This window comes from Myripristis murdjan, chromosome 12, assembly GCF_902150065.1.
Source record: "Myripristis murdjan chromosome 12, fMyrMur1.1, whole genome shotgun sequence".
Classification (NCBI taxonomy): domain Eukaryota; kingdom Metazoa; phylum Chordata; class Actinopteri; order Holocentriformes; family Holocentridae; genus Myripristis; species Myripristis murdjan.
The window spans coordinates 19,566,907-19,593,041 of record NC_043991.1 but is presented as its reverse complement, the minus strand read 5'-3'; the positions used below and the strand labels follow the sequence as shown (position 1 = coordinate 19,593,041).

Below are 26,135 nucleotides of genomic sequence, written 5' to 3'. Positions count from 1 at the left end.
AACAAAAATGGAAAATATAACTTTTTTCTTCTGTTTTTCTGACATAGTATACTATTATTTTTCAGTTACTTTCCACAAATCAAATCATCAAGCAAGTCATTATCATCAATGTTTTGATAAAATTAGATCAGAGCATAGAAAATAGAGTCACATGCAGCCAACAACTTTTTTTTTTTTTATGGAGTCTGTACAGTACATCCAGTCAGCCAAACAAATCTATCTCAAGGAAACTGATTTTGACATGTGTATGTAGTGCAGGTTCCATAGTGCTTTGTCCTTTAAACTCTATGTAAACCTGATATTATACGGTAAAAATGTTAAAACGGAGGAGATCGACTGATGACTGAATGGAAAACAGTTTACTCAACTTTCACTGAAGATGGTTGACAAATAAATCTTCAAGATAGGCTAATTGAGTCATTTGTCAAAGGGGTTCAGTCATTATAAATTGTTGGGATATTAGCATTTTCAAACATACAATATATTCCAGTTAGACTAGATGGATAACAAACAATGAGGCAACATGGCTAAGTTGCATTGGTAAATGATTTTAAAAACTTTTGCAACCCATTAGCTTTTTAAAGGTTCTGATTTTCTGTAACCAAAAAGGACAATATAAATCACACATGTAATAAAGCTAGTGCAGCACAAATACACAACTAATGTCTTCTTCAAGCATTTATATACCATATAGCTACAAATCTGGCTCACCTTGTTCTAAGGACAGTAACTTCAGCTGCTAATTTATATATTATCTTTTTTTTTTTTTTAATATATATCTCAAAATACCACTCATCAGCTTATGTTTACAGAAAATTGCATGGTTTCTTGGTTTCGTACCAGTTTTTGTTTTTTGTTTTTTTGTAGTAGATGAAAATCTGTCTTTCACTATTCACAGTGTTTCAAACTGAACAGTACAGGCCAACACCCACTGTGTGGCTGATATCTGGCACCATTTTAGTATTCATTGTGGAGTTTGTCTTCAAGTCCAGTATTGCTCCAGTAATTCTGCAAGCAACATTAAAGCACTACTGAATTAATTCTTTCCCCAGCACATGCCATTAGGTTCAGTAAAGAGGAATAAGTCAACAACTTACAGTTTAGTACTCCCATCGCAGCAGCAGTAAGACTTCATGCCTTTACCTGTTTTTGTAGATGATTCCACTAACATGGCTGTCCTTTTGCAATTTCAGATTCTTAGAGTAAATGAGGATCTATGTTGCCACCGGTTTTAACATCACAATTTCAATAAAATCTTAAAATATTTTATATAATATAATATAATATAATATAATATAATATAATATAATATAATATAATGTAATATATAACAGAAACAGCTCATTTTACAGGAATGTGGTACTTAACCCATTAAGCATCTTTGCATAGAAAGTATTGATGTAGCTAAGAAAATAATAACTTTAATATTTTCTGCATGATATGCCATTAAAATTACTCTTGAAAAATAGTCACTTTATACTCACACATAAGAATGGACATAATATCTCATTTTAAGAACCTAGGTCTCAAACAATGTATTTGCTAGTAAGTTGAGATCAAATCAAAATACCAAAATGTGAGTATAGATAATCCCTGCCAAAAGGAATGTGGGGGAGTTTTGTAACAGGAAATCAGAGCAGGCTACAGATAAATGACTCTTGTGGTGGAAACGGTATATATTTGTTCAGAAGTCAAAAATTAATAAACAATATACTGCACTCATTCTGCATCTGACAGGCAATATTCTAATAGTGAATAATACTGATCACGCAGACATGAATATATATCTATTTGATAACAAAATACTTATCTTCAAATGTTTATAATCAGATTGATATAGAAATATGTATAACAATATATATGTATTTCTATACATATATATTTACAACAAAAGGTGCTCTTAAATGATGTCATCAAGGAGATGGGGGGTGCCTACCCAGTCGAGTGTTCTAGGCTCAGAGGCAGCCATGATCATGCACATGAACTGCTTACCTGTCCTCTTGTCAATAGGATAAATAGTTGTGGGTGTGAACCTTCTGTTACTTTCCACAAACTCACAGAGCTGCTGATAAACCTGTGGATATTCATGGCGTAGGAAAACCCCTCGAATCCTTAACTCCCGTTGTATATTGATGAAACATATTTCCCTGGCCTTCCTGCCTTCCTCCCCCTCTTTGTCAATATCTGCTGTGCCTGGGGGTGGTGTGAGGATCAATGTTTCCATGTCACTTTCTTTCTTGTGAACCTTTCTCTCCGGGCTAAAGGAAGCCAGTGCTACCTTGGCATACTTCCTGACAGTTGGAGCCTGGTTCCTTGGTGATGGTCCATCAGGCAATTGCTCACCGACAGCAATGGATACATTCAAGAGGAAACATTCGTTTGGGTCATACTCTTTACCAGCCTCTTGCAGCTCCTTACAGTACTCCCCTAGGTTGTCCTTGAAGCTCTCTAGCTCTCGAAGGGAGAGGTATGTTGGGGACATTAAGAGGCTATCCAAGCCATACTGCAGAAAATTACTGGATGACCCAGGGTTTGGAAAACCAAGGAAGAGGACGCCTCTTCCCCTGGAAAGAAAGCCCACTTTGGCAATACGGGAGAAGGCTTTGTGGACATCAACAGTCTCCCGGCAGTGCTTGATGATATGACGACAAATGCTGCCAATTCTTCCATACAGACAGCTCTCTTTGTGAATGTCCCAGTCCTCCCTGCGACAGTTGCGGGAGCAGTAGTAGGTATAGCAGCTGTGGCAGGATTTAAAGTACAGGCAAGCATTAAACAAGGTCTCTGTCCGGCGACATTTATTGTTTGAACACATCATTGTATCATCCTCATCTGGGCTCTGGTCTGGAGAGCACTCATCTGCACTCTTCATTGCATCACTGCCCCCGTCCATATCTCGGAAAGCATCAGGATTTATTCTTACTGAGGTGGGCTGCTTGTCAAGAGGAGTTGGTTCCTCTGACCCTGCCTTTGAACTTTTTCTGGATAAAGATGCTGCCTCTTCCTCATCGATCAGCTTCTTCAGTTGATCCAGAATGTCCTCACTTGCCCTGCGACTGGGTGGCTTGTAGTCAGTCACAAGGTCTGCTAGGAGCTCATCAAGTTGTTCGAGGCTTTGTTGTAGAGAGGCGCTGTCATGTGTCTTCTCTTTGGTTGAGTTTGCAAAGCAAGACATGGTGTCATGCTGAGAGGTTTCTGGGGCACCAGTGCTTCTAGAGTCCAGAATATCCCAACTGGCAGACCGTCCTTCAGACTTACTAAGGTTACCTGGTCGAATATCATTATCAGTTATTGTTATCTCAGGAGTGACAAACCAGAGTTTACTGGTAGTGCTCTTTGATGCCTCTGTTGGGCTTTTGTCAATCAAGGAGTTATCAGACATGGATAAGGCTGCATAGCGTCTTGGTGAACTAGAGAGATTGACTACCACTGGTTGTGGCTTGTCATCTGTGATTGTTGCTGCAGGCTTCCTGGGGTCAAGAAGGTTATCATAGCTCTGACCACGTTGGACTGGAAGAGGCTGTTCCCGTTCTACACGAGAATTGAGAATATTGTCCCAAGACCTTGAGTAAGGTTTGGAATCTGTGCCAATTCTTTGTGGTTCCATGCATGGGTTGGCATACCAGGGTGTCAACATGGGCTCTTGCCTAACCCTGGTTGGAGTGACTTGGGATACATAGGAAGCAGGATTTGTGGAATATCCAGATGCATCTGAGCCATACCACTCTTCTGTTTGTGGCTGAACAACCCGAGCATGTCTTCGTCCCTCTGTGTAATATGCCCTTGCTGGGATATGATGCTCTGGTGGCACTGCATACATGTCAGTGGGATAGAAAATCCTTGGCGGAGTAGTCTGGATTTGATAAGTCCTTGGATCATCCCCATAAAATGTTCTTGTTGGGGGCGTCTGGATGATATATGGCCCTGGCTCATTTGCTGCATAGGGTTTAGGATATGCAGCCTGCACAGAGTATGGATATGGATCCATCTCAGTAAAATAGGGTCTGGCTCCTACAGCGTGCACCATACGAGTCCTTGGATCATTTACATATTGTACTTTGGGAGTAATAGTTTGCCCTGGCATATACCGATCGTCATGAAAGTAAGAACTTGGTTGAGGAGGGGCTGTAGTAACATACCTCCCTGCATCATCTGCATAAAAGAACTTTGTTGGCACATTAGGACTGGAATGCGCTCTGCGTTCCCTACCATAGTAATCACCTGGCGATGGCATCCTTTGCAGAGGAATCTCCATGGGTTGTGGGTAACTACTTGGCATGCTGCGGGAATACTGGTATGCTTGCCTACACTCATTGCCAAATGAGTCAGTGGGAGTTGGTGTTCTAGAGTAGGAGAAATGGCGTGGCACTGTAAGGCTCCTACTGCCCCCACTGTGGTATCTCTGCCAGGGTATGTCCACTTGAGGTGTTGTCTGTTTTGTTCCAGAATGCGGTAATGCTGCCTCATCGGGTTTGATGTCCACCCGGCATCTGACATGAGGGCTAGTGGCTGGTTTGTCCAGCCTTCCATCCTCTGAACCATCTGCAACATAAAGGGGTGAATATCTGCTGGTGTCACTCATTTGAGGCTGCAACTTAATAGGATGTACTTCATGCATATGAGCCCTAGTTGCCGCATAGGAGGACTCCCTACGTGGTGACACTTCTGGCCTCCAGTGAGAGTCCCTTGGAGCCCTTTGGGCCTCTCTGCCCCTCCTCCCTGCAGATGAAGACCCTTCAAAAGACACAGAAGTGAGACTGGTCTGGACTCTGGGCGCACTTTTTGACCTGGTCCTTCTCTTGTGTTCAGTAATAACTACCTCACTTGCCATATCTGCACCCATTGGTTGAGGAGTCAACCTATTGCTGAAAATGTCTGGAGCAGAGAAGCGGTATCTCTGCTGGCGGTCCAAGGCATTCCAGGCAACATCTGGGTTGGCTGCATGCCTATCAGCCCTCCTGTATGGGGATTCCATTGAGTATTTGTAAGATTTTGGGTACTCCAGTGACTTGCAGTCAAAGGTACGGCAGTGCCTCTTATTATAATTATTCTGATTGTCCTCCAGTGTGCTGTATTTCAGGGAATCACATTGTCTGGAAGGTTGCAAGGACTTGTAGTGTGAAGAAATGGGGACGACTTTTATATCTTGATGCACAGCTGATATTAGTATGTCAGGCAAGTCTGTGCGTGTCATCTTAAAGGAACTCTTCTAGTTTTCTCCATCAAGTTGTTTTAATGTTGACATTCCCTGCAAAAACAAAGACAGAAATATCCATCAACAACATTTACCCTGGCAATATAATTTGTCTTCTCAAATTTCTATGAAAAAATAATTTAAAACTTCTGCACATCACCAACTAAAAATTGGTTTATCATTTATTCATCAGTTATTGTAATATTCTGTGGCCTTTATTTATTATTTTCAGGTATCACCTAAAGCTGTGTATTTTTTGAAGGATCAGTGATATGTAAATAGAAATAACACACATACACACACACACACACACACACACACACACACATATATATATATATATATATTTAACTTATAACTAAAATACCATTTCATTAGGGCTTAAAAAAGAGAAACAGTTGGGCTAAAAGCTGTGATTATGGTTGAAACTGTTTAAAGATGATGAAGATGAAGATATAAATTGCTGAGGGCTGATTTGAGTGAGAACCTTTCACTCAACTGACAAAACCATGGCATAAGCAAACAATTTACCAGTGAGTCAGGCCAATAATGAGAACCATGTAGATTCAGCCATCAAATTACATCCTAGAGTCCTCGCTTAAATCAACCTTTGACAATTTTGCATATTGTACCTTTAACCCATGCTGTATAGAACTGATTAAACATAGGATTATGAGTAAGAACTACTATTGCAGTCAACACAGACAGGTATTAAATTACATCTTACTATAAATTACACTGTATTAGACTATATATCCTAATAACTACTACTAAAAACCAACTACTTAATCCTCAGTAAAATGTTTTAACGTGATTACAAAAATAACCACTTAATACCTTGTAGTAGCCAATAAAAAGGACAATACTGTGATAACATATATCTGCTGTAAAACTATAATGAAGACATTTCCCTCATTCTGACTAATTATCTGTGGGTCGTGAAGAAGCCAGCAGTGCCTAAAGGCTCAGCTGTCATTCAGTGTCATATGCAGATGTCATCACGCAACTGCAGAACCTTTTTGATCACTTACTGTGTAATTCCACAACTATACTTAAGGGAACTAGGCAATTTGAACTGAACTAGCAGCCTCCTAGGTGACATGGGGCCAAACAAGTCCCAACAAAGTATTGGGTATTGAGTCAGGTTTGGACCTGTACATTGTTTCATGTACAGGTTCTGGTTCAGGCTGGGGTTGGGTCTGAAGTTTTAGTTTTATAATTCCATGACTGCACTAATTTTGTAGGACTCTGCACATATCCAGCGGTGCAAAACTGTTTACTGTGGAAAAAAAGGATCACAACATAATACAGTACAACTATACTTTAAATGATGATGAATAGAAAGTATTTGCCATGCCTATGCATGTAAAAAATCACTTAACTCACATCACTTAACTCAGATTACTGTGTTTGCAGTTAGACACACATACAGGCCAGCAAATTCAACTTTAGATTACTTAGCACAAGTAAAGGTGCCAACACAAAATAATTGTAAGAAATGAGCAATGTTTGTGCTTGGATGAACACTTGCATGAAACAGAATCATATGTAATTTGCATAAAGATTAAGACATTGGCTGGATGATAACTTAAATGTTGCTTCATTAAAAATGTCAAGAATGCATTTGCAGAAATGTGCATAGTAAACATGACCAACAGTGACAGTGTTCACAGCTTATTATGACAACTTCATGTCCACTCACATACCCCAATGAAGGTGTCTGAGGACTACAAAATGTAATTCTGAAGAAAGGACCAGACTATTACAAAGTTCATGGCAAAAACTGACAACAAGAATGCTGTTAGAAATCCCACCATGCAAAGCTACGACAGTCAGTTTTAAATCACCACCAAGAGTGTGTTGAATTTCTGCAAAGGATCAGAAACTCCTGAAAATAAAAATTAGAACACAGTTCTAATTTGTTTAGCTGGCACAAGGGCACATTACCACCTTCTGGCACTGCTCTGTAATTTAAAATGCTGTCCACCAACAGTATATAAGTTAATAAGCAAGTTATAAGCAAATTACAATATATTATGACCCATCCTTTGTATAAACTTTTATAGCCACATCCCTGTTTATAGTGGGCTGCAAGTTCATCCAACTTTGGATTTCCCAGAGTGAGGTCACTTAACAAAGTCATGTCAGTTTTTTAACTCCAAAAACTCTGCCATCAGTCCAAAACCATAGTCAAACCACTGTCTTCTTTAAAAAAAAAGAGCATTTTGGTGCATACTGCAGAGAATAAACTTAAATAAATAATATTAGGCGTTCAATTGAAGACCCGCCCCTTTGGGAGTTATAATTATCCCACCAACAAGATGTGTCATGCATTTGTATGCCAAAGAACATGGACCAGCAAGGTCAGGGAAAAGGACAGCGAGGGACATGTTTTCCCACTTAGTACCTCACGACAAAAATTACATGTCACTCTCCAACCCTCAAGCTAGTGCAGCTGGCATAGAAGTCAGGCAAGTAGCTACACAGGCTAAATGAAGGGCAGTGATACTTAGCATCATACCAAGCATGAGCAACAAATTCTATTATAATTTGGTCAGTGAGCCACGCTTTGTTAGTACTCTGTGACCCATAGCACTGCACATAAAGAAGCTGTTCACTAACAGGGTTAAGTAATTGGAGCTTTCATGTTCAGAAAAATATGAAATGGTGATATTTAGGTCAACTTATATGTTAGAGTAGCTCAATATTGGGTCTGTGGAGTAAAAGCTCGGGCCTATTGTAAGGTGCCACAAATTACACCATTGTAATGTTGCTATGTCATGTTGCCAGCACCACTGATGTTTCATTATCTGCCTATTCATTCCCTCTGTCTACCCCAAATACTTTATGCCTGGTGATGCATAGTGCACTCAAAGTCTGGGACACAGAAAGAGAATTAGGTTCAGTGTATTAGAAAAAATAAATTGCTTTAAAGCCTCATTCAGAGGTTGTCACAGTATTACTACCTATGTGCTGCTTGTCAATCTGCTAATATTTAATCTTGGCAAGAGAGAGAAACAAAAAAGAGAGAGCAACAGAGGGACTGAGGGACAAAGTGTGGGTAAGATAATGTATTTGAAATGAACTACTCCTTGATCCACTGAGATGCACTAATTTATCTCTTACTTATTAATCAAACCATCATGCTTTATTAAAGTGAACAACCACTGACCGGTGATCATCAGGATACCATCATTTAAAAATGGCAGCTGTGTCTTTAAGCACATCAGTCAGTATTAGTCAACAGTTATCAACTATCTATTACAGCTATCTCACATAGAACAGGGAAGAGTTTGCCCCATTATCTAATCTGTGAGTCATAAATCTTCATAAAGAATAAAAGGAAAAGGGGTGAATAGGGATACTCAGAGGAACAGCTCTCTTATCGACAACATATCTCTGTGACCTTGCAGACTGTGAAAGCAATTTAAGTGATAAGTTTGGATTCTTACACATATAGTGGTATTTGCCAGTTCATGTTTTATCATCAGAGCATGAAGCAGTTCCTGGGGGAGTTTCAAACTCAACTTGAATTGCCTGTTTCCCTTAAAGTGATTTCAGATTTTTATCAATATAGTGGTATTTGCTGCTGTATGTGAGTGTAACACATCCACCAAGTTCCATGAAGTAGATACTTCTGCCAGACCAGTAAATTAGAAGAGTGCACTCAGTAGGGTGCAGATCTTCACCAGGTGTGTCTCACCTTTCCTGGACAATAGGCTCCCCTATGTGCTGAGGAAAAGAGACTCAGCAGCTAACTGTAATATCAAATGCTTTTCAAATTACTGCACAATTCAGTAAGTTTAGCCTTATCTTGTTCTCTCTGTATGTGTTTCACATTATTACAAGCGTTACACCAGTGGTCTGGAAACTATGGCTCGAAAGCCATTTTGGCTCTTTGCCAGAAGTCATATGGCTTTTGACAGAAACCATGTTTTAAAAAAGAGCACAAATTAAAATATAAAATGAATTTAACATTAATATTCATTTCAAAATTACTACTACAGGTCTCTTACACACACACAAAGATTAGGGAAATAGTCTGCAGACATATGAAACAGTGATGGCTGTTTTACAGCTGGAGATAACAACATGACTTTGAGTGGCAACACAAAGCTGAATAATTGTTTTGAAGAATGCACAACTCACATAAACAATTTTCCAGCTTTGTATTGGCACTGAAAATTGCATTATTCTGGTCTGTATCCACTTCACTCATTTCGTGGTCTGTATCTACTTCATTCATTTTGGAACAGCACATTCTCAGTGAGGCTTTTGTGCTTGGAACAGCGAGGGAGTTAATGGACCAAACTTGATGGATGTATCACTCTCGCATGGAGCGGCAAATACCACTATATGGGTAAAAATTTTAAGGGTGTGTGGGCAATTCAAGTCGAGTTAGCAGCTCCTCCAGGCTTCATGCTCTGATGATAAAACACTCCTAGCCTGGGCTGCATCCCCAGTAGAGGGTTGCTACCTGACCTGGGCCCAGGTTTTGGGTCAGGCTCAGGCCACTGCTTTGTGGACAGTCTTTGGCTCAGGCTAAGTTTTGGTCCGAAAGTGTCAGTTTTATGGGCCGGCCCCAGGCTTCAGCTTAATGCTCATGCAGACATCTAATCCACAGCAATGCCTGCCCGGAGTTCTGCCTTGTGACTAAGACCAGCTATTCTGTCACGCTTTGCTGGAGCTTAACCTCAGCTGAAGCTGTGAGTGATGTAGTACAGCATATACATAAATGATAAATGAATGTTAAGGTTATATTAATCAGTAGTCTAAAAATGTGTTTGCATGTCACTGATACCTTTAGGGCAATTCAAGGGGCTTATTCTTAATCTTTTTGCATCAAAGTGTAATTGTTTTAACTGATATTAATGATTTTGGATTTTAATCTTTATTTATCAGTATTTCATTAATTTCTTTTCTTATGTTTTAAATTGTGTCTTGCTTTGTAATTGCTATGCTATGCTGTACACTGAAATTGTACTTTCAGTCAGCATGCACTGTACTACATGTTACCTGGGTTTTACTTAGCTCAGCAGAATTGTAAATGATGGGCCATTCCTCACTGCTTCTCAGTGGCTATTGGCTCCATTCCTTATTCAATGGCAGATAATCTGAGTGAAATATCAAATTTCAATGGCCAAAAAAGGACTTAAAAATCTAGTTTCTCTCAGATAATCCATCCTCCTGCATTTGTGATTGGCAAATCAAAAACACCAGTAGCAAAACCATAGTGGACCTCTCCTCACAGAACCTAAATCTGAATCTCTTTACTTGACAAGCACAACTACACAGATTTCTATTGGTTAAATGACTTTGAATGACACCCAGCAGCAGGCCTATGTCCAACTGTGATCACCTCCAGGACGTCTTTGACCGAACTTGTAAGTGTACAATAGAGCCTGCTACCATTCAGAAATATCACACGCCTTCTTCAGTGACTTTATACAAAACAGCTGTAGCTGACAATCAGGCAGTAAAAAGCTGAACTTGATAGTTGAAATCAATTCAGTAAGTCTCAGAAACAGACCACTCCATGTCAAGGCCCAGAACTCTCCCTACTGCGTAAGCACCATTTTCCAAGTTACCGTACTAGGTAGCGCTTTTATTAGGATTTGCATGTTTAGGCTTTCAGTCTCCCTTTGCAACTTGGGCTGGACATGCTAGAGGCAATGTGCGCCCACACAACAGGGTCACAGAGAACAGCACTGTGCAGTAGTGCAGATGCTGCATTTTGACACAGAGCGGTCAGCCCGGCCTTGAGCGAGGAGCTGAACCTCCAGCAGCTCCAGTTGAGCTGCTCATTGGCGAACCACATTAGAGTAACCCTGCTGACAAAGTAATTCCTGTGATTAAAAATCTTAGTTACTAAACAGGGTACTAAACCACAGCTATAACCAACGAGATTGGTTATAGCTGTGGTTATAGCTTAATTCATAAATATCAGCCGATAGACCATTTAGTCGATAATGCACAGGAACAATACAGGCTATTATTGTAGCCTATTCCATAACATATTTGCAAAGCTTCACAAAACTTCACAGGTTATGATTTATCAAGAAAATCTGACATAATACTGTAAATTATCCACAACACAAGCCAACTGGCAGGCACTTGGGCCGGCTCCATGCTCAGTGTCCATCATGGCCATCTAGGTCTTCCTCTTCTATGCAGCTAAAAATAACTGGCATTCTTTTCTTAATAGTTCCGATTCTTGGATTAGACAGTAAAATTTGCACATGATTTTTCGGCTTCACAGAGATTGTTCTACATGCAGTATGAGATAATATGTGCCTACAGTGCAACCTCAGGGCAATTTTTGTCACTACTTCTCTGTTCTTGCTGCCATTTAAGTCTGACCTGATTTCTGGTCATGTGAGTCAAGAGGCTGTAGTCAGCTCCACCAGCCAAACAAGTCAATCCTGGGACAGGTGACTTTGTCTAGCGGTGGGAGGCCTAATCAATACTTTGATACTAACACACTTTATTATGAGAAGCTGTCTAAAATTAGCTGATCCAAAATGATAAACTTGGCGTGCATGTACATGTACATGAAGCACTTGCTCATACAGGGTTTAATTTCCCTGTCCTGAAAATTCCTACATTGTTCCCCCTACTTTTTGTGAAAAGTTGTCACCTTCTTCTATCATCACTGAACACATGAATATACTTTCCTGTGACAACGTAATAGGGCAGAGGATTTCAATCCAGCCCTCAGGGGCCTTCATGAATTCCCCATATTTGTTCAGTTCTTGAGCTGGTATTAAGCAAAAATGTACGTATAAAAATGTAACCAAGTTGAATATTGACATTGCTGATCCATTCAACCAAATGTGAAACAGCTGTAGCTGGTTAGTTTCAGCACTGTCTATGGATTATTTAGCACCTAATGTCCACTAGTGAGGAAAATTTAATTAGCGAAGCTCAATAGTGTTGATCATACACCAAGTGAAAGAGAGGAAACTGAATTCGAAATTCCTGTGAAAGGAAGAATGACTTTTTTCTAGGCATTGCACATGTTCTGTAGCAACTGTGATTCAATATGTTGTAAAACCCACAGAAAACAAGTACCAAATGATATTTTCTCTGAGCACCGTGAATGTGCCTTTAAGCCATGGAAGTGCTCCAAGTGCTCTCATCTCTTAATCCGAGCTGCTGCGTCTCTGGCTGACACAGTAACAACATGCACAGGTTAACAGTGAGACTTAGCAGGGTTTCTATTAAAATCAATGACAACAGACTCTACTCTCAAGTAGAAATGAGTAGTTTGCGAGATAGATTACGGCAAAGATTACATTACGGCAAACACAGCTTCTGTCCCATGCCAAATAACGCCCACTAGAGTTAGGGTAGATCAATGTAGCAGCGGCCTAAAGTCTAAAGGTTTTCAGTCCAAATGAGAGGAGGCAAGACATATGACTCATTGATATATGTGTGAGATTGTGGGCATAATGAATGTGTTTCTCTATTCTTCCACTCAGGCTGGCTGCATTCATATCTTAATTTAAAGTAATATCATTTTGATGTGTGTCTACTTCAATATCAGCCCTCCCTCTGCTGCTCTTTGGTCCACTCCAATCAATCAATGCAGTCCAGTAGCAAAATACTGATGGAGCAGAAAACTAAACAAGAAGAAAAAGGCTGAAAACTCTCTGATCTGTCCAGCGCCACCACTGCTGCAGGACACACTGTGGATGAGGACTGCATGTTTAAAAAATAGTATGCCTTACCATCTGAGCCTAATTTAGTTTAGCACACATATACAATAGAGCACATTTGCTGTAATGCAGACAGGTAGGGGTATTATGGGGCTTCAACACTGGAAGCAACAACAGCAGCCCTGTGCACTGAAATCCATCACTTCAAATGGCTTCTGCTGCACAACAACAGATTTTCAATTCACCGAGAAAAATGCAGGCGCAGTGCAGGGGATGTCACAAGAACTGATACTTCTGATACCACGTCGATGCCAAATTTCAAGAACTCTAACTGTACTGTTTTTTTATACAGTATCGGTAGTGTGTTGGGAGGCTGAAGCCCACCCGCTACACACGCACACAAGAGCACATGAAGGTGCAGCACCAGACGGTCAACTCAGGTCAACTTCCGTCAGCATTTCTGGGAAAAAAACACGGACCACTCCACCCATCCCCAGACCCAAAACTTCACTGGGTTGTTCCTTTTTTTTTTTTTTTTTTTTTTTTTTACATGAGACTTACTGTCATTCTCTAGATCTTTTTATTTTATTATTATTTTTTACGCCTTCGAGGTGATGACATAGGCTTGTGGTGTTTTAACGGCCAAATTAGTAAAGGTTTTGCTGCAAAACTGTCTTTTGTGTCATATATAGGAATAGATATTCTTGTCATAATAACAATGCACCATATTTATATCAAATTTCAGCTCACTGAATTCATCACAGAATTAGAGGAGCAAAAAAAGCAAATGACAAAATCCACAAATAGAAGTATTTTGCCTTCAAGACAGATGGAGAAGCCAACACAGACGAGCAAAAGCCAGTGGGCAAACTGGGCTTTTGCATTTCTTGGACGAGGAGTGAAAACACATCCAATCCAGCCAAGTCCATTTTTTTCTGTTCCTAACATTTGGAAATAAGAATGTAGCATTTTTCTTTTCATTTTGTTTTTTCTTGAAGGCTATATGCCTTCTTGGAAGGCAGTGTTCTCCATAGTATTGCTTAATTTATTTTTACTTCTTACTGTACTTGAAATGCTGTGCAATACAGAGTTGGTTGTTCATATATTTATAGGACTAAAACTAGAAATAATGCTCGGTTAAATTCATTTAATTTGTTGTTTCTAACTGTTATATTAAAATACAGATTTATACTGCAGTACATGCAACATCTAATTCTCGATGGTGAGGTTTGCTGCACTCGCACACAACCTATTTGAAAGACCCATTAGGTGCTGGTGTAAATATATGTGTGTGTGTGTGTGTATGTGTGTGTGTGTGTGTGTGTGGGTGTGTGTGTGTGTGTGTGAGACAGTGGTTAGGTTGGTGACTATGGAGAATCTGTGCAGCGTGGCCATTTTGTGGACCAGAGTGGCTCAGAGTCCAGGGGCCACATTTTTGTCTCAGTCTGGAGGCCAAAATTGTGGACAGTCGTGTGTGATTCATTTTAGGAAATAATAAGATACATAAAGAGCGAGAGAGAGAGAGAGAGAGAGAACTTTTACTTTACCACTATGTAACTTGTAACTAACATGTATGTTTAAGTAGTTCTTTAGCATGAATCCTCCTAAATTACACACGTTGTTGCATGCAAAAGGACGCAGAGGTGGACAGTGTCTCACGGCAGTTTGTGATACAGTCATGAAAACTGAAACCACATAGTCCACATCAGACGGAGGGCAGGGTGGCGGAGGGGTCAGTCAACATGATTTTTACCGAAGCAACCTGGGTTTGAGTCTGAGGCAAGACGGGTGATTGTTTTCATAGGCCGAGACTGTGTCCACTTTCCAGTTCTGGTGCCTAAACCTAACCTCTCCCTAACCTTATCCAAGTGTTTTTCATGCCTGTATGTTTCTGTTGTCTGAAGCTACCGAAATGTAGCCCCTTCTCAAAGAAGTTTTAGCCAATTACGCTAAAGGAAAATTTGTGCATGAATTCATTCATATGCACGAAAAGGCAAATTCATGTTCATGAACATGAATTTAATTTGTGTCCATACGCATGAAAAAATGGACAATTCATTCCCGTGAACGCAAATCTATAGATCAAATTTTGTTACTGCTGCATAAAGACAGGGTTGGATAGTGACAAGCTAGATTCTTTGTTGCTGTACCTGTATATTCTGTCAATGCCAGCACTGCAAACAACAAAATGCTGCCATTATCTGTGTTTCTAACAAGATTATGTCCTCAAACCAAACAGGCAAATAATCATGTGAAATAATTTCATGAGAAATCAAAACTAAAATCCTGAAAAAAATAATGTCACATGCTACAAATCTCCTTTTTGTGCTCTGTAGAGCTTGAATTGAGGCCAGAAAGCCCAGCCCAATGCAACCTGAGCTTGCAATTGCTTGGCGTAAATCAATGCCATGTTCACCTCGTACGGTATTTACCATTTACCAAGTACCAACTTCTGACTTGTAAACTGCGCTCACATCCACAACGAATCTGTAATTACAACTTGCAGTTGCGTATTTTCCTGACTCTCCATGGCAGGAGGAGGCAGTAGGTCTGTCTTTCAAAAAGTCAATCAGAAGCCTCAAGATCACAGTAAGAACAATGAAGCATTAGCCCTTGATTTTTGCAGCACTCTGAGTCTCTTCAAATGGGTTTGTTATAGGAATATGTCTGATGAAAAGCCTTCAGGTATTTTGCTTTCAAAGGTTTGTTTACCACACCCAGCTCTCACTGGTTAGCTAGCTCTCTAGCACAGTAACAACACAGCCAGATTTCCAGGAATATAAGGAGATCACTGGAGCACATGGTTACAAACAACCTACCAGGGGAGATTAGGTTAGCAAGGACACTCACTGCTTTGAAATCCCTTTTAAAAACACTTTTTTAAATTGGCTGTTACCTGCATCCTGCTTCGATTATTTACAATCCTTTTAATTGGTCCTTTTATTTTCTTAACATTTTACCTTGTCATGGTATATGTTATTTTATTTGTATTTTTTTTTTTTTTTTTATTTTAGACTACTGTAGCCTACTTCTGGTTGTTTGACCGTTTTACACTCAGCATTGCGAGATTAAAGTCCAAATTGCGAGGGGGGAAAAAGTCAGAATTCTGAGATTAAAGTCAGAATGCTGACTTTAATCTCAGAATCCTGAGATTAATCTCGCAACACAAGTTTATTTATTTATTTATTTTTAAGTTTTGCGTGGCCCTAATCCTCTTGCATAGGTTTGGCTACTAGTGCAGTTTGCCTGCCCCATCAACATAAGGCTTCAAGAGTACTCCCCCTACCTGCCCCCCCGGGTACTGCAGGGTGACACATGGAAGTCTGGACATAAATCTCACTTGAATGAATGGAGAATGGACAGATGGGTGTGAAGTTAATACGTTTGTAAAATTAATAGGGAAAAAAGAATTTATAAGGTTTGGCTGAACTTCAATTATACTGCATGATTAGGATACATCCATCAATATACATACTTGTAAATAACGCAACCTAAATATGCATGTAAGTTCTAGCTCTTTCTGTGCATCTACATACAACTATCTACTTCTATGTATTCATACTGTAGTCATTATACTTCTGCAGCTTTAATTAATACTGTGTCCACACCCGGCTTACTTTGCTGATGCCTGCCATTGCAAGCCTGGTATAATTAATGCAAAATCAAGCCATGCTATGCCTGCAGCCGGATCTCATAGAAATAAGTGAAATGACCACGACTTTCTTGCATTACGTGGTGGTGCCACGGAGCCTGCACGTCATTTTGATCCATTCCGTGACACCACCACGTAATGCAAGAAAGTCGTGGTCATTTCACTTATTTGTACGAGACCAGGGTGTATGCAACAGCGCAGCAACAAGGGATCATCATAATTGAAATGAATGAACTTGGGTCGGAGAGCAATGCATCAAGTCAGAGCAAACGACGCATTGACGCGTGTGTGCAGCTGAACTACCAAACACTGCATAGTAGCCTGGCTGCTGGATGTGAGATGCTGCTGGAGGAAATAAATTGTGGTGACGATGATGTCAGTGAATCAGGACGTGAACACGTTAATCTCGCAGCAGCCGGCAGGGAAACTGAAAATTGAAGCATTTAACAGCAGTGGGGAAGACAGGGACACTTTGCAAATTGCATCCCAACTCGTGCTTTTTAATACCCTGAGCATCATGTAAAAGCCCATCTGTAAAACAACGCTGTCGACACTTCGGACAGGTTGTTGCAAGATGTGAGGCCAAATCAGTCATTTAATTGCATCGATGCTTAGAGAGCATGCACACTCAATATTACCCGTCCTTTGAGCGCCTGGACGTCGTTATTATAAACCAGTTGCGAAATCGGGGGAAGGATGCTTCATCGGTAGAATGAGTGGAGGCAAAACACATCCTCGGAGCATGTGTGTCCCTAAATGATTTCTGCTGGGGAAAAAAACACAGCTCAACATGGCCTTGCAAGTCAAAATGATTGGGGAGCAATCCTTACCGCATCAGTTCGTACTCCCAGCCAACGGTGATCCATTTTTGTCAGGAATGAAATGCAAGGCGATGCTACAGTGCTTTCCCAATGACGACATCGGACATGTCCAAAAGGTAAACCTGTAATCCGCCTTATTGGTCAGCCTCGTAGCCTTTTTTCTCGTCCTTACAACGTCGGTGGATTGCTGCGCAACCCTGCTGCACCATCTACGTCGGCGTCTACTCGCCGCAACCACAACCCACTACCCCCCTCCCTCTCTCTCTCTCCCTCTCTCTCTCTCTCTCTCCTCCCTTTTATCTGTCCCACCCCCACCATCCTCTCTCCCTCCAGTGCGCCTAAAGCATTGGAAATGGATGTGCACGAGTGCAAGTGCATTCGTTATGCACAAATGTCTGTTGCTGCAAACAATGGCAGTGCTGGGCATCTGGAGTCTCTCTGATGAAGCCTTCATCTCGGACCAGCTCCACAAAAAACTTTTGAGTTTTTCCTTCAGTCTTCTTATCGTATTACCTGTGCTGCCCTGGGTGTGTTGTACACTAAAGGACTATACCAGTGGTTCTGCATGTTTAGTATAATTACCAAAACATATACTTGCATACTATACTATTTACTTGTTACTTAAACATATTTCTGATCATCTTTTCCGAAAGCAAAGCAGTCCTGTTCTAGAGCTCCTGTATCATTTTCCCCCCCTTTTATCCAGCCATTGGTTTGCATTCATTCCTCTATGATATGAAAATGAACTTTCAGAGACTTAAAACTTTCTTCACATCAGTATTTCATCACTGTAATAAAGTCGTAAACATTAGTTTTCCTAAAAGAAGCAGCACTGTTTTATTGACAACTTATGGGTCTCTAAGAAAATAGTCCCCAGGGAAACGTTTGCTTTCCACAGCCAATTATCAGTGCTGTGGTTTCCGAATGGTGATGACTTTGTTAGCCGCAGAAGCAGAACATTATAAGGTGGCTGTTTCAACCAAAAATTCAAATTTCTAAATTTAGGGGGTTGATTAGGCTATATGTTGTGAAATCTCCAGTGTCCTTGCATGTTTTGCAAAATGGTTTGTTGCAATGTAAAATGTGGATAAATTGTAGTAAATGAGCAAAACATTCAAAAATCACTGGTATGGTGCTTTAACTACCATTACACCTTTGAGTGCTCTGTGGGTAGGGCAGTCTTTTAGTTTGAGAAGCATACAGCAGCAATCTGAAGACCACAAAAACCTTAAAGGGATGATTAACTAAAATGTGTAGTTTTTCATTAAACTGGGTTTAAATCAATATTTTTTATCTGTAGAGTCGCAGCACTTTTCCGGCTAACTGCCTAAATTTACATGATAATCCTCTTTCATCGCTCATTGATTCCACTCCCATTCCACAGTTAAGATGATGAAACTCATTATTGTGCTTTTAATCATAGAGGCTGCTGAGATAAATGACAAGGCAACATAGCCATGTGAAACTTGTCGCAAAAGATTCTCAGCATTGTGCAGTGACTGACAATGAGACTGCCCCAATTCCTAAATTCATCCATGGAGTGCACCGCAACTGTCACAGACAGTGGGTCAAATTTTGTTTAAGCATCATTTAGAATAAAAACAAGGAATAGCTTCTGACCAGACAAAGAGGATGAGACCTTCACAGATGTTGCTGATACTCTCTCCAGGTATTTAAGATGGTCCTCCTGGTCAGTATACACTTCCTCCTCACTCAAGATGTGCGTCACACACACACTTAACCCAATTTCTAATGATGAAAAATGCCTAACGGCCAGCAATGAATCTAAACAATAAAACAATATACAGATGTGATGCTGGGACGTGTTCAGGTTTTGGACAACACTTTACTATGGGCTTGGAGCTGATTGTTGATGCTGGCAAGAACAAAGCTCATAGTGCTCACAGCAACTCAGTGCAACTTATTCCATGCAGCTCTGTCCCATATCACTGAAATCCCAGTCACAGAGCTTCTTTGCACCAAACTAGGAGTTAAATGCCTCACCAAACAAGAGCATCAGTTCCTGAGGGAGTATTGCCCGGTGTTCAAGCCACTTACTGTTGCTCTGTCTACAAGGAGAGGAAAATTGCTATTACTACAAGGCTATGCTGAATACTTGATTCTGTTTGGTGAGTTAAAGCATTCCTGTTTTTGAATTATGGACCATGGTCAAGGCCGTTGTCAAGCTGTGTCCTCATCTGCTTGTTCAAAATTAATACACTTTGTCAAAGAAATCCTCGCTGCTCTGAGTGTTGTGGGTTACCAAGCACTTTTTTTTAGTTCTGCATTGGAGAGTCTGTGTCCCACTGAGCTGATCTCTGAAATACTGGCCCACAGTATCAAGATTTTATTAGTCGAGCTCAGATAGACATGGAGGCAATTATGTTTCCGTTCTGTGAAACAGAGTTCACTTTCGGACACATTGGCAGTGTTCCAAGCGATGTTTTGGATATTGCTCACCATGAATTTAGTGTCATCTTGCAGTCAGAATAACGCTGTGATGCCAGCTGTTGAAGAGAGACAACGTATCGTGTTGTCCTCGCGCTCAGTGAAGATCCACTGGTAAAACACAGAAGCAGCACAAAGCGTCCTACATGCAGTTACATTTCAGGAGAGGTGCATGTGAACTACAGTGACAGCCTTTCCAAGCTACACAGGAGGCCCCAGACTCCTATGGCAACATTTTGACGCATTTTTTCCCCTTCCATCCACACCACAATGCATCATTTTCACACTGTTTAAGACCACTTTCCAAAAGCCTGCTGTCCACACTGAAACGCCTGAAAACACTAGTCTGGAGCCAGCCCTCGTGAATCACCACGCTCACATTTTTGAATTGGGTGGCGAGGTCTGGAATTGCTCTCGCTCCTTGAGATTTGACCTGAATTTGCTCGAAATGCCTGATTGGCCCATTGACAAAGTTTCTGATGATGCCTTCAAGTGCACAGTGAGAGGTAATCAAACATGGCAGCAGCCATTAAGACTTGTAATTTTACTGACAGTGAAGCTAAATTTGGCAATTCTGCTCTGACCAATTGTCTTGGCCCATAGGTGGAACAGTTACTGACTTTGGAAAATTATCTTTTATAGAGACATGTCCAGAACTCACTGAATTACAGCGTAATTCATTGGGCCTTGAAACCAGACTATGAAAAAGTATTAAGTCTCATATTGCACATGCGTGTTCCTACACAACTTCAACGGTTCTGGAAGCATTCTCTAGATGGCCTGGCAATCTTATGTTATTGTTTTTTGAAAGCTTAGTTTTTGCCATCCACACAGAAACACCAGGCCAGTGTTTACAGATTTACTCACTTAGGGTACTATTTTTTAAACAATTTCATATGTAGAAAATGCTGGCTTAGCATGGATCAGAGTCTAAAACAGAGAGAAAAAAAAAATCACATTTTCAAGACTTAGTACAGACATGGCTCAAGACCCTGAGCCTGCAGGAAAGCTGCCCCTGGCCAAATTGGAGCCCTAAGCAAATGTTATAATAAGGCCCCCCTCAGTGTACGCTCCTGCCCACCAAGTGTATAATAGGTACATTTAACATAACAATCTTTATTACTAAGAACAAAGAACATGTGAAGTAAAAAAATAAATTATGTCATCAGCTAATGGTTATTTTTTTTCAACTCTTGCTTGTGCCAGCTTGTGCTTGTGCTTGTGGTCAGATGTTGATTGTCAATCATTACAGCGATGCGTGTGGTAGATGACAGACCTCAACTGATTTGACTTGGCGCAAGCAGGTGTCACAAGTGATGGGGGCCTCATGAACCACTTGCACCAGGGACACTGCAGTGCGCATGTATGTGCTGCATTTGCACATGAGGCCCCCAGCGCAACATGAGGCCCACGGCACAGTGTGTGTTCTTTGTTTGGGGAGGGGCAGCCCTGCCCTGCAGGACAGCTCATTTGCCTTTTGCCATTGCTCAGGTAATCCAGTGAGGCTGATGCACATAATGATAATATTTTTCATTGTAAGACATATTAAAAAGTATGGAATGTCTCAAAAAATGTCATTTTATGTTTTCCAGGTTTGTTATTATTTTTTACTTTAGACATTTCTACAATTCTTTATCGAAGCCTCATGTAAAGTTTCATCTTACAGACAATAAAAGAGATTTTCATCCACCATGGACAGCGGGGGGGTTCTCCTATCTGCTGCGACTTTACCAAAGTTTAATCTGTATGGGATGGAAGAGAATTCGAGAAAATTTTTTTTAAGATATTAATTATCTCAGAGTGCTCTCATGAGGAGGTGAGCAGAAACTCACCTCCTCATGAGCATCAGAACCCCGTTTCCTCCAGTGAGAAAGATTGTTTAATTTGAAGAAGAGGACCTGCTGCACACTGCTGAAAGAGAGATAAGCAAGCACTTCAGAACTCCAGGACTGGAAATGGGGATTCTTACCCAGTTCCTCTGTCAGTGAAATTAAACACTGCCATACTGTCAAGTGCAGCTGTTGAAAGGCTCTTCCGCCTGGCCAATCTTGCTTTTAACCAAGCAGAAACAGACTATCTGCTAAACGTTCTCAGTGACTGATACTGAACAGATACAATCACCATCTCCAATACGCAGCCAAATTAATTGGTGGCCATACATCACAGGCTTCACTGCTCTACTTTTGGTCCAGTCAATCTGGGCATTCCATAAAGAATGCCCAGATTGCCATCTTTATGGCATCTTTAACCAGACATATTGTATCTCTAAATACCTAATATTCTGATCAACCTTGACCAAAAAATGTTGTGCTGAAATATCAATAAACACCATTCCAATACTGGAGTCACTTAATTTGGTACATTCAGTACAGAGCAGAAACTATGCCTCACATATAATTTCCACAGGAGTGGCTCTTTTTACTTTACTTCAGTGTTTCTGTCAGCTTTCTGTAGCTGGACAGTGACAGATAGCTCCATGCTGCCTTCACAGGATTGGGAAGTCAAAGTATCGCCTGTGAAATTTCACCAACATGGTGTTTATGGTGTCAGCTCAGGAAAATGGACGCTCTCTTCTTTGGTATCCCCTGTGAAGGAGATGAATAGTGTCTTACTCTCTACAGCATTAATTTCTCCCGAGGTTACATTGTGAATATTGCGATATCGCCGTGTTTAGAAATTAACAATAAGGATATTCCACAGTCGGACAGTGAAAGCCGCTTAGCGTCTGACATCCAGACATGTCTCGTTTGCTATTGTGAAGCTCAACAAAGATGTATTGTAATTGTTTTGTCATTGTCATGAAAAAAGGTCTGTCAACAATTTTTCATCCAAAAATTTGTTGACAAAATGAATACTTATGTTCTGAAATCTTTACTCCTCGCTGAAATCTTTATTATGATTTGCAAAATGGTTTTCTGCAGTGTAATATGTGGGTAAGTTGTAATAAACAGGCTAAACATTGAAAATCACTGATTTAGTCCTATAACATTAGCCAACAACCTACTGAAGGACCATAAACTGAACTACTATCAGCACTAGTACCAGCCAGGTGTGCATTCTTTGAGTGTGCGATGGATGTGCCTAAACAGGAAAGGATCAATATTTCTTCTCTTAGCTAGCCATGATGAGGAAGCCTCTCAGGAATCATCAGTTAATCAAATGGTGCCAAGACTAAATCTGTTCAAGTCACATTATAGTGGTACTGGTTATGGTTCAGTGTAATGTATGCCACACAAATTACATTTGACTTAGTGATTTACTCATTTAGATGATGTTGATATCCATCTATCTTCACTGATACTGAATGTTAGATAATTTAAGAGGAGACTATTAACCTACTGCTGGCCAGACATAATCAGATAAACATAAACAGATCTGATATACACCCACTGTACATATTTTAATAATATATAGGCAAACTGAAAAGTATCGTCCATTCACAATATTGTATTAGGGATAGGATGTCCACTACCGCAGTGACCTTGGGGTTAGTGTGTCCGGACTAGCAACACAAATCCCCAGTACACACACAGTTTCCTTACACTAACAGCAGCACTCATCGTGTAGGAAAGTACAGGATCAAGTGAAGTGAGATATTGATTTGGTTTCATGGAAGGGGTGGGGGTGCCATGGAGGATGTACAAGTGCCTAGACTAACAAAATGAGACTGACATAAGTCTTTCTCGACTGCCTCTCACCGAAATGTTTTGTTGCAAGAACAGGCTCATGGGAGACAGAATTGATTGAAACATCTCTTCTAGCCTAGTTAGCTTAAAGCTAATGCCTTGGCCACTAGCACAATTACCATTCCTCCCACTTGATTCTCTAGATGAGGGTTTCCCCGGTTGTAAGTGCTCTGCTGTCCTGATGCCCGCATCACAGCACAGCCCATGCATTATTAATGCACCCTGCTCCTTGACTCTTGACAGCTGTGCTGATCGGCCTCCTGTAATCTCTGGGCATTCGGAGTGCAGAGGGAGAGAGAAACAAATAGTAGACAATGAGCTCACTCAGCAGATCATCCTTGGAATTCGATCAGACAGCATGTGCATGCGTGTATACACAAATACCTGGTACCTAACATACTGGTACCAATGTTTCATTTTTTCTTCTTCTCTAAAATCAGGTAGACTATCACAAGTTTAAAAAAATAAATTACATATATATATATATATATATATATATATATATATATATATATATATATATATATATATATATATATATATATAAAACTTTGCAGAGAAAAACACTGACAAAACAAAAAATGCATTTAAAAGGTTAAAGGCACAGGGGCTTATCTTTACTAACAAACCCAATGACCTCTTGGGAACATACAAAATCATATCACTAAGATAAGATAAGGAAGGGCAAGAGCATGACGGCATTTAAAAAAAAATGGAATCTTAAAAGCAATCATAAAAGGCACAGGAAATGAAGACTTTTCTGAGGTGGTTTAATGTGGTGTTTCATTCTGGTAACTTGCAAGGCTGATCTGTTAAAGGAACCATATGTAATTTTATAGCACACGTATTGGCTGTACTCTCTATATACAGACTCAAGAGTTTTAAGCAGTTTTAAGCTACATAATATTTTATTTATCATAGAGGCAATATTTTTACACTGCAACACAAGTTAGACTATCGCACAGTTGGGCTACACATGTATGGAGGACTAAAAGGGACAGAATGAAATAAATAAATACATCTTTAAATAAATACTTAAAAGTGTCATTAATTAATTAAAATGGGAATTAAATAAATAAATGTGTCATTAAATAAATAAATATGTCATTAAATAAATAAATGTGCCATTAAATGTGTCATTAATTCATTAAAATACCAGTTCATTTAATGTAAAAACATATATATAATTATTTCATTATTTATTTAATTATTTCATGGACCGGTGTTGCAGTGCTTCATGAATTAATTTTATCTGTCAAAGTCACCCATCAAAGTCAGTGGGCGGGACTAACGTGAATCTAGCCCAATCGATTGCTTAGGTCTGAAGCCTGGAAGTCTGCTGGAGCCGGAGGAGTTTTGCTGAGAGCCTCTCCAGTTAAAGTTGCTGCTTCTCTGAGTAGTTCTGGGCAACTTCTCGACATTTTGTGGCTGCACCTATCTAGCACGCATCGCGCACCGCAGTAACATTTGCTCCTGCAAATCCCCCATTTGCTTGAACCGAGTAAAGGTTGCGCCACCAAGTGTGTCAGAATATCAAATCAAATCAAATCAAATCAAATCAAGCTTTATTGTCATTAAGCTACACATACAGTAGTAGTGCACACAAAATGAGATAGAGTTTTTCACTTAGGATCCCCGACTGATGGTAAAGTCAGCAGTTTAAAAGTCTAACAGCTTTCTGGAGGAAGCTGTTGCTCATTCTAGCGGTTTTGCTTTTCACCGTTTGCCTGATGGAAGCAGCTCAAAGTATTTGTGGAGCGGGGGAGAGGGGTCTCTGGCAATGTTCAGTGCTCTACTCCTGCAGGGATGGGATGTTTCCATGGAGCCATGTCTCCGCAAAAGCAAGCACACAGCAGTCTCTCTCCTGCGGGTGTCTCTTAGCAAGCGGAGCTCGTCCTGCTTGTTGTCGAGGGAGCGAACATTAGAGAGCAAGAGCCACGGTCCTGCTGGTCTGGAGGGGTTAGCCTTTAGCCTGTAGCCTGTAGCCTTTAGCCTTTAGCCTTTAGCCTGTAGCCTTTAGCCTGTAGCCTGTAGCCTGTAGCCTCTAGCCTCTAGCCTAGCGTGGATCCCGGCTCTCTTCCCCCTCATTTGTTTACGTTTGCACCGCTTGCGCTCCCTCCTCTCCCTGGTGGCTGCCGGTGTAGACGCAGGTAAAATCCCGTGCTGGCGTAGTGTGTCCACATCAAAGCAGAGAGCCTCAGTTCTTGCAGCGTGCTTTACCTGATGTTTAGTAAAGTCTCTCGGCTGTAGGTTATGCAACCTGAGCGTCTGGGTTAAGCAAAACAGTTAAAAACTTTCACTCTAGAATATGTTTACTTGCTCTGCATCAATCGATTATCTGAAGTCGATCTGTCTTGGCTTGCTGTGCCGGGTAACCAATCAGGTGTTAGGATCCGCCCACTGACTTTGATGGGTGACTTTGACAGATAAAATTAATTCATGAAGCACTGCAACACCGGTCCATGAAATAATTAAATAAATAATGAAATAATTATATATATGTTTTTACATTAAATGAACTGGTATTTTAATGAATTAATGACACATTTAATGACACATTTATTTATTTAATGACACATTTATTTATTTAATGACATATTTATTTATTTAATGACACATTTATTTATTTAATTCCCATTTTAATTAATTAATGACACTTTTAAGTATTTATTTAAA

General features: G+C 40.3%; 1 protein-coding gene across 1 annotated transcript; it reads right to left on the bottom strand.

Annotated features, from left to right (window-relative positions):
• Positions 1–773: 773 nt before the first annotated feature.
• Positions 774–17,508, bottom strand: ajm1 (apical junction component 1 homolog). Its single transcript, XM_030066176.1, has 2 exons — positions 17,335–17,508; positions 774–5,248 (listed from the first exon to the last, which is right to left on the bottom strand). The coding sequence occupies exon 2, from the start codon at positions 5,192–5,194 to the stop codon at positions 1,901–1,903; it is 3,294 nt and encodes a 1,097-aa protein (XP_029922036.1). The 5' UTR covers positions 5,195–5,248; positions 17,335–17,508; the 3' UTR covers positions 774–1,900.
• Between the last annotated feature and the right edge of the window lie 8,627 nt (positions 17,509–26,135).

Excerpts from the sequence above, each read along its gene's own strand:
- ajm1 (XM_030066176.1), bottom strand. The coding sequence starts at position 5,194 with ATGACACGCACAGACTTGCCTGACATACTAATATCAGCTGTGCATCAA.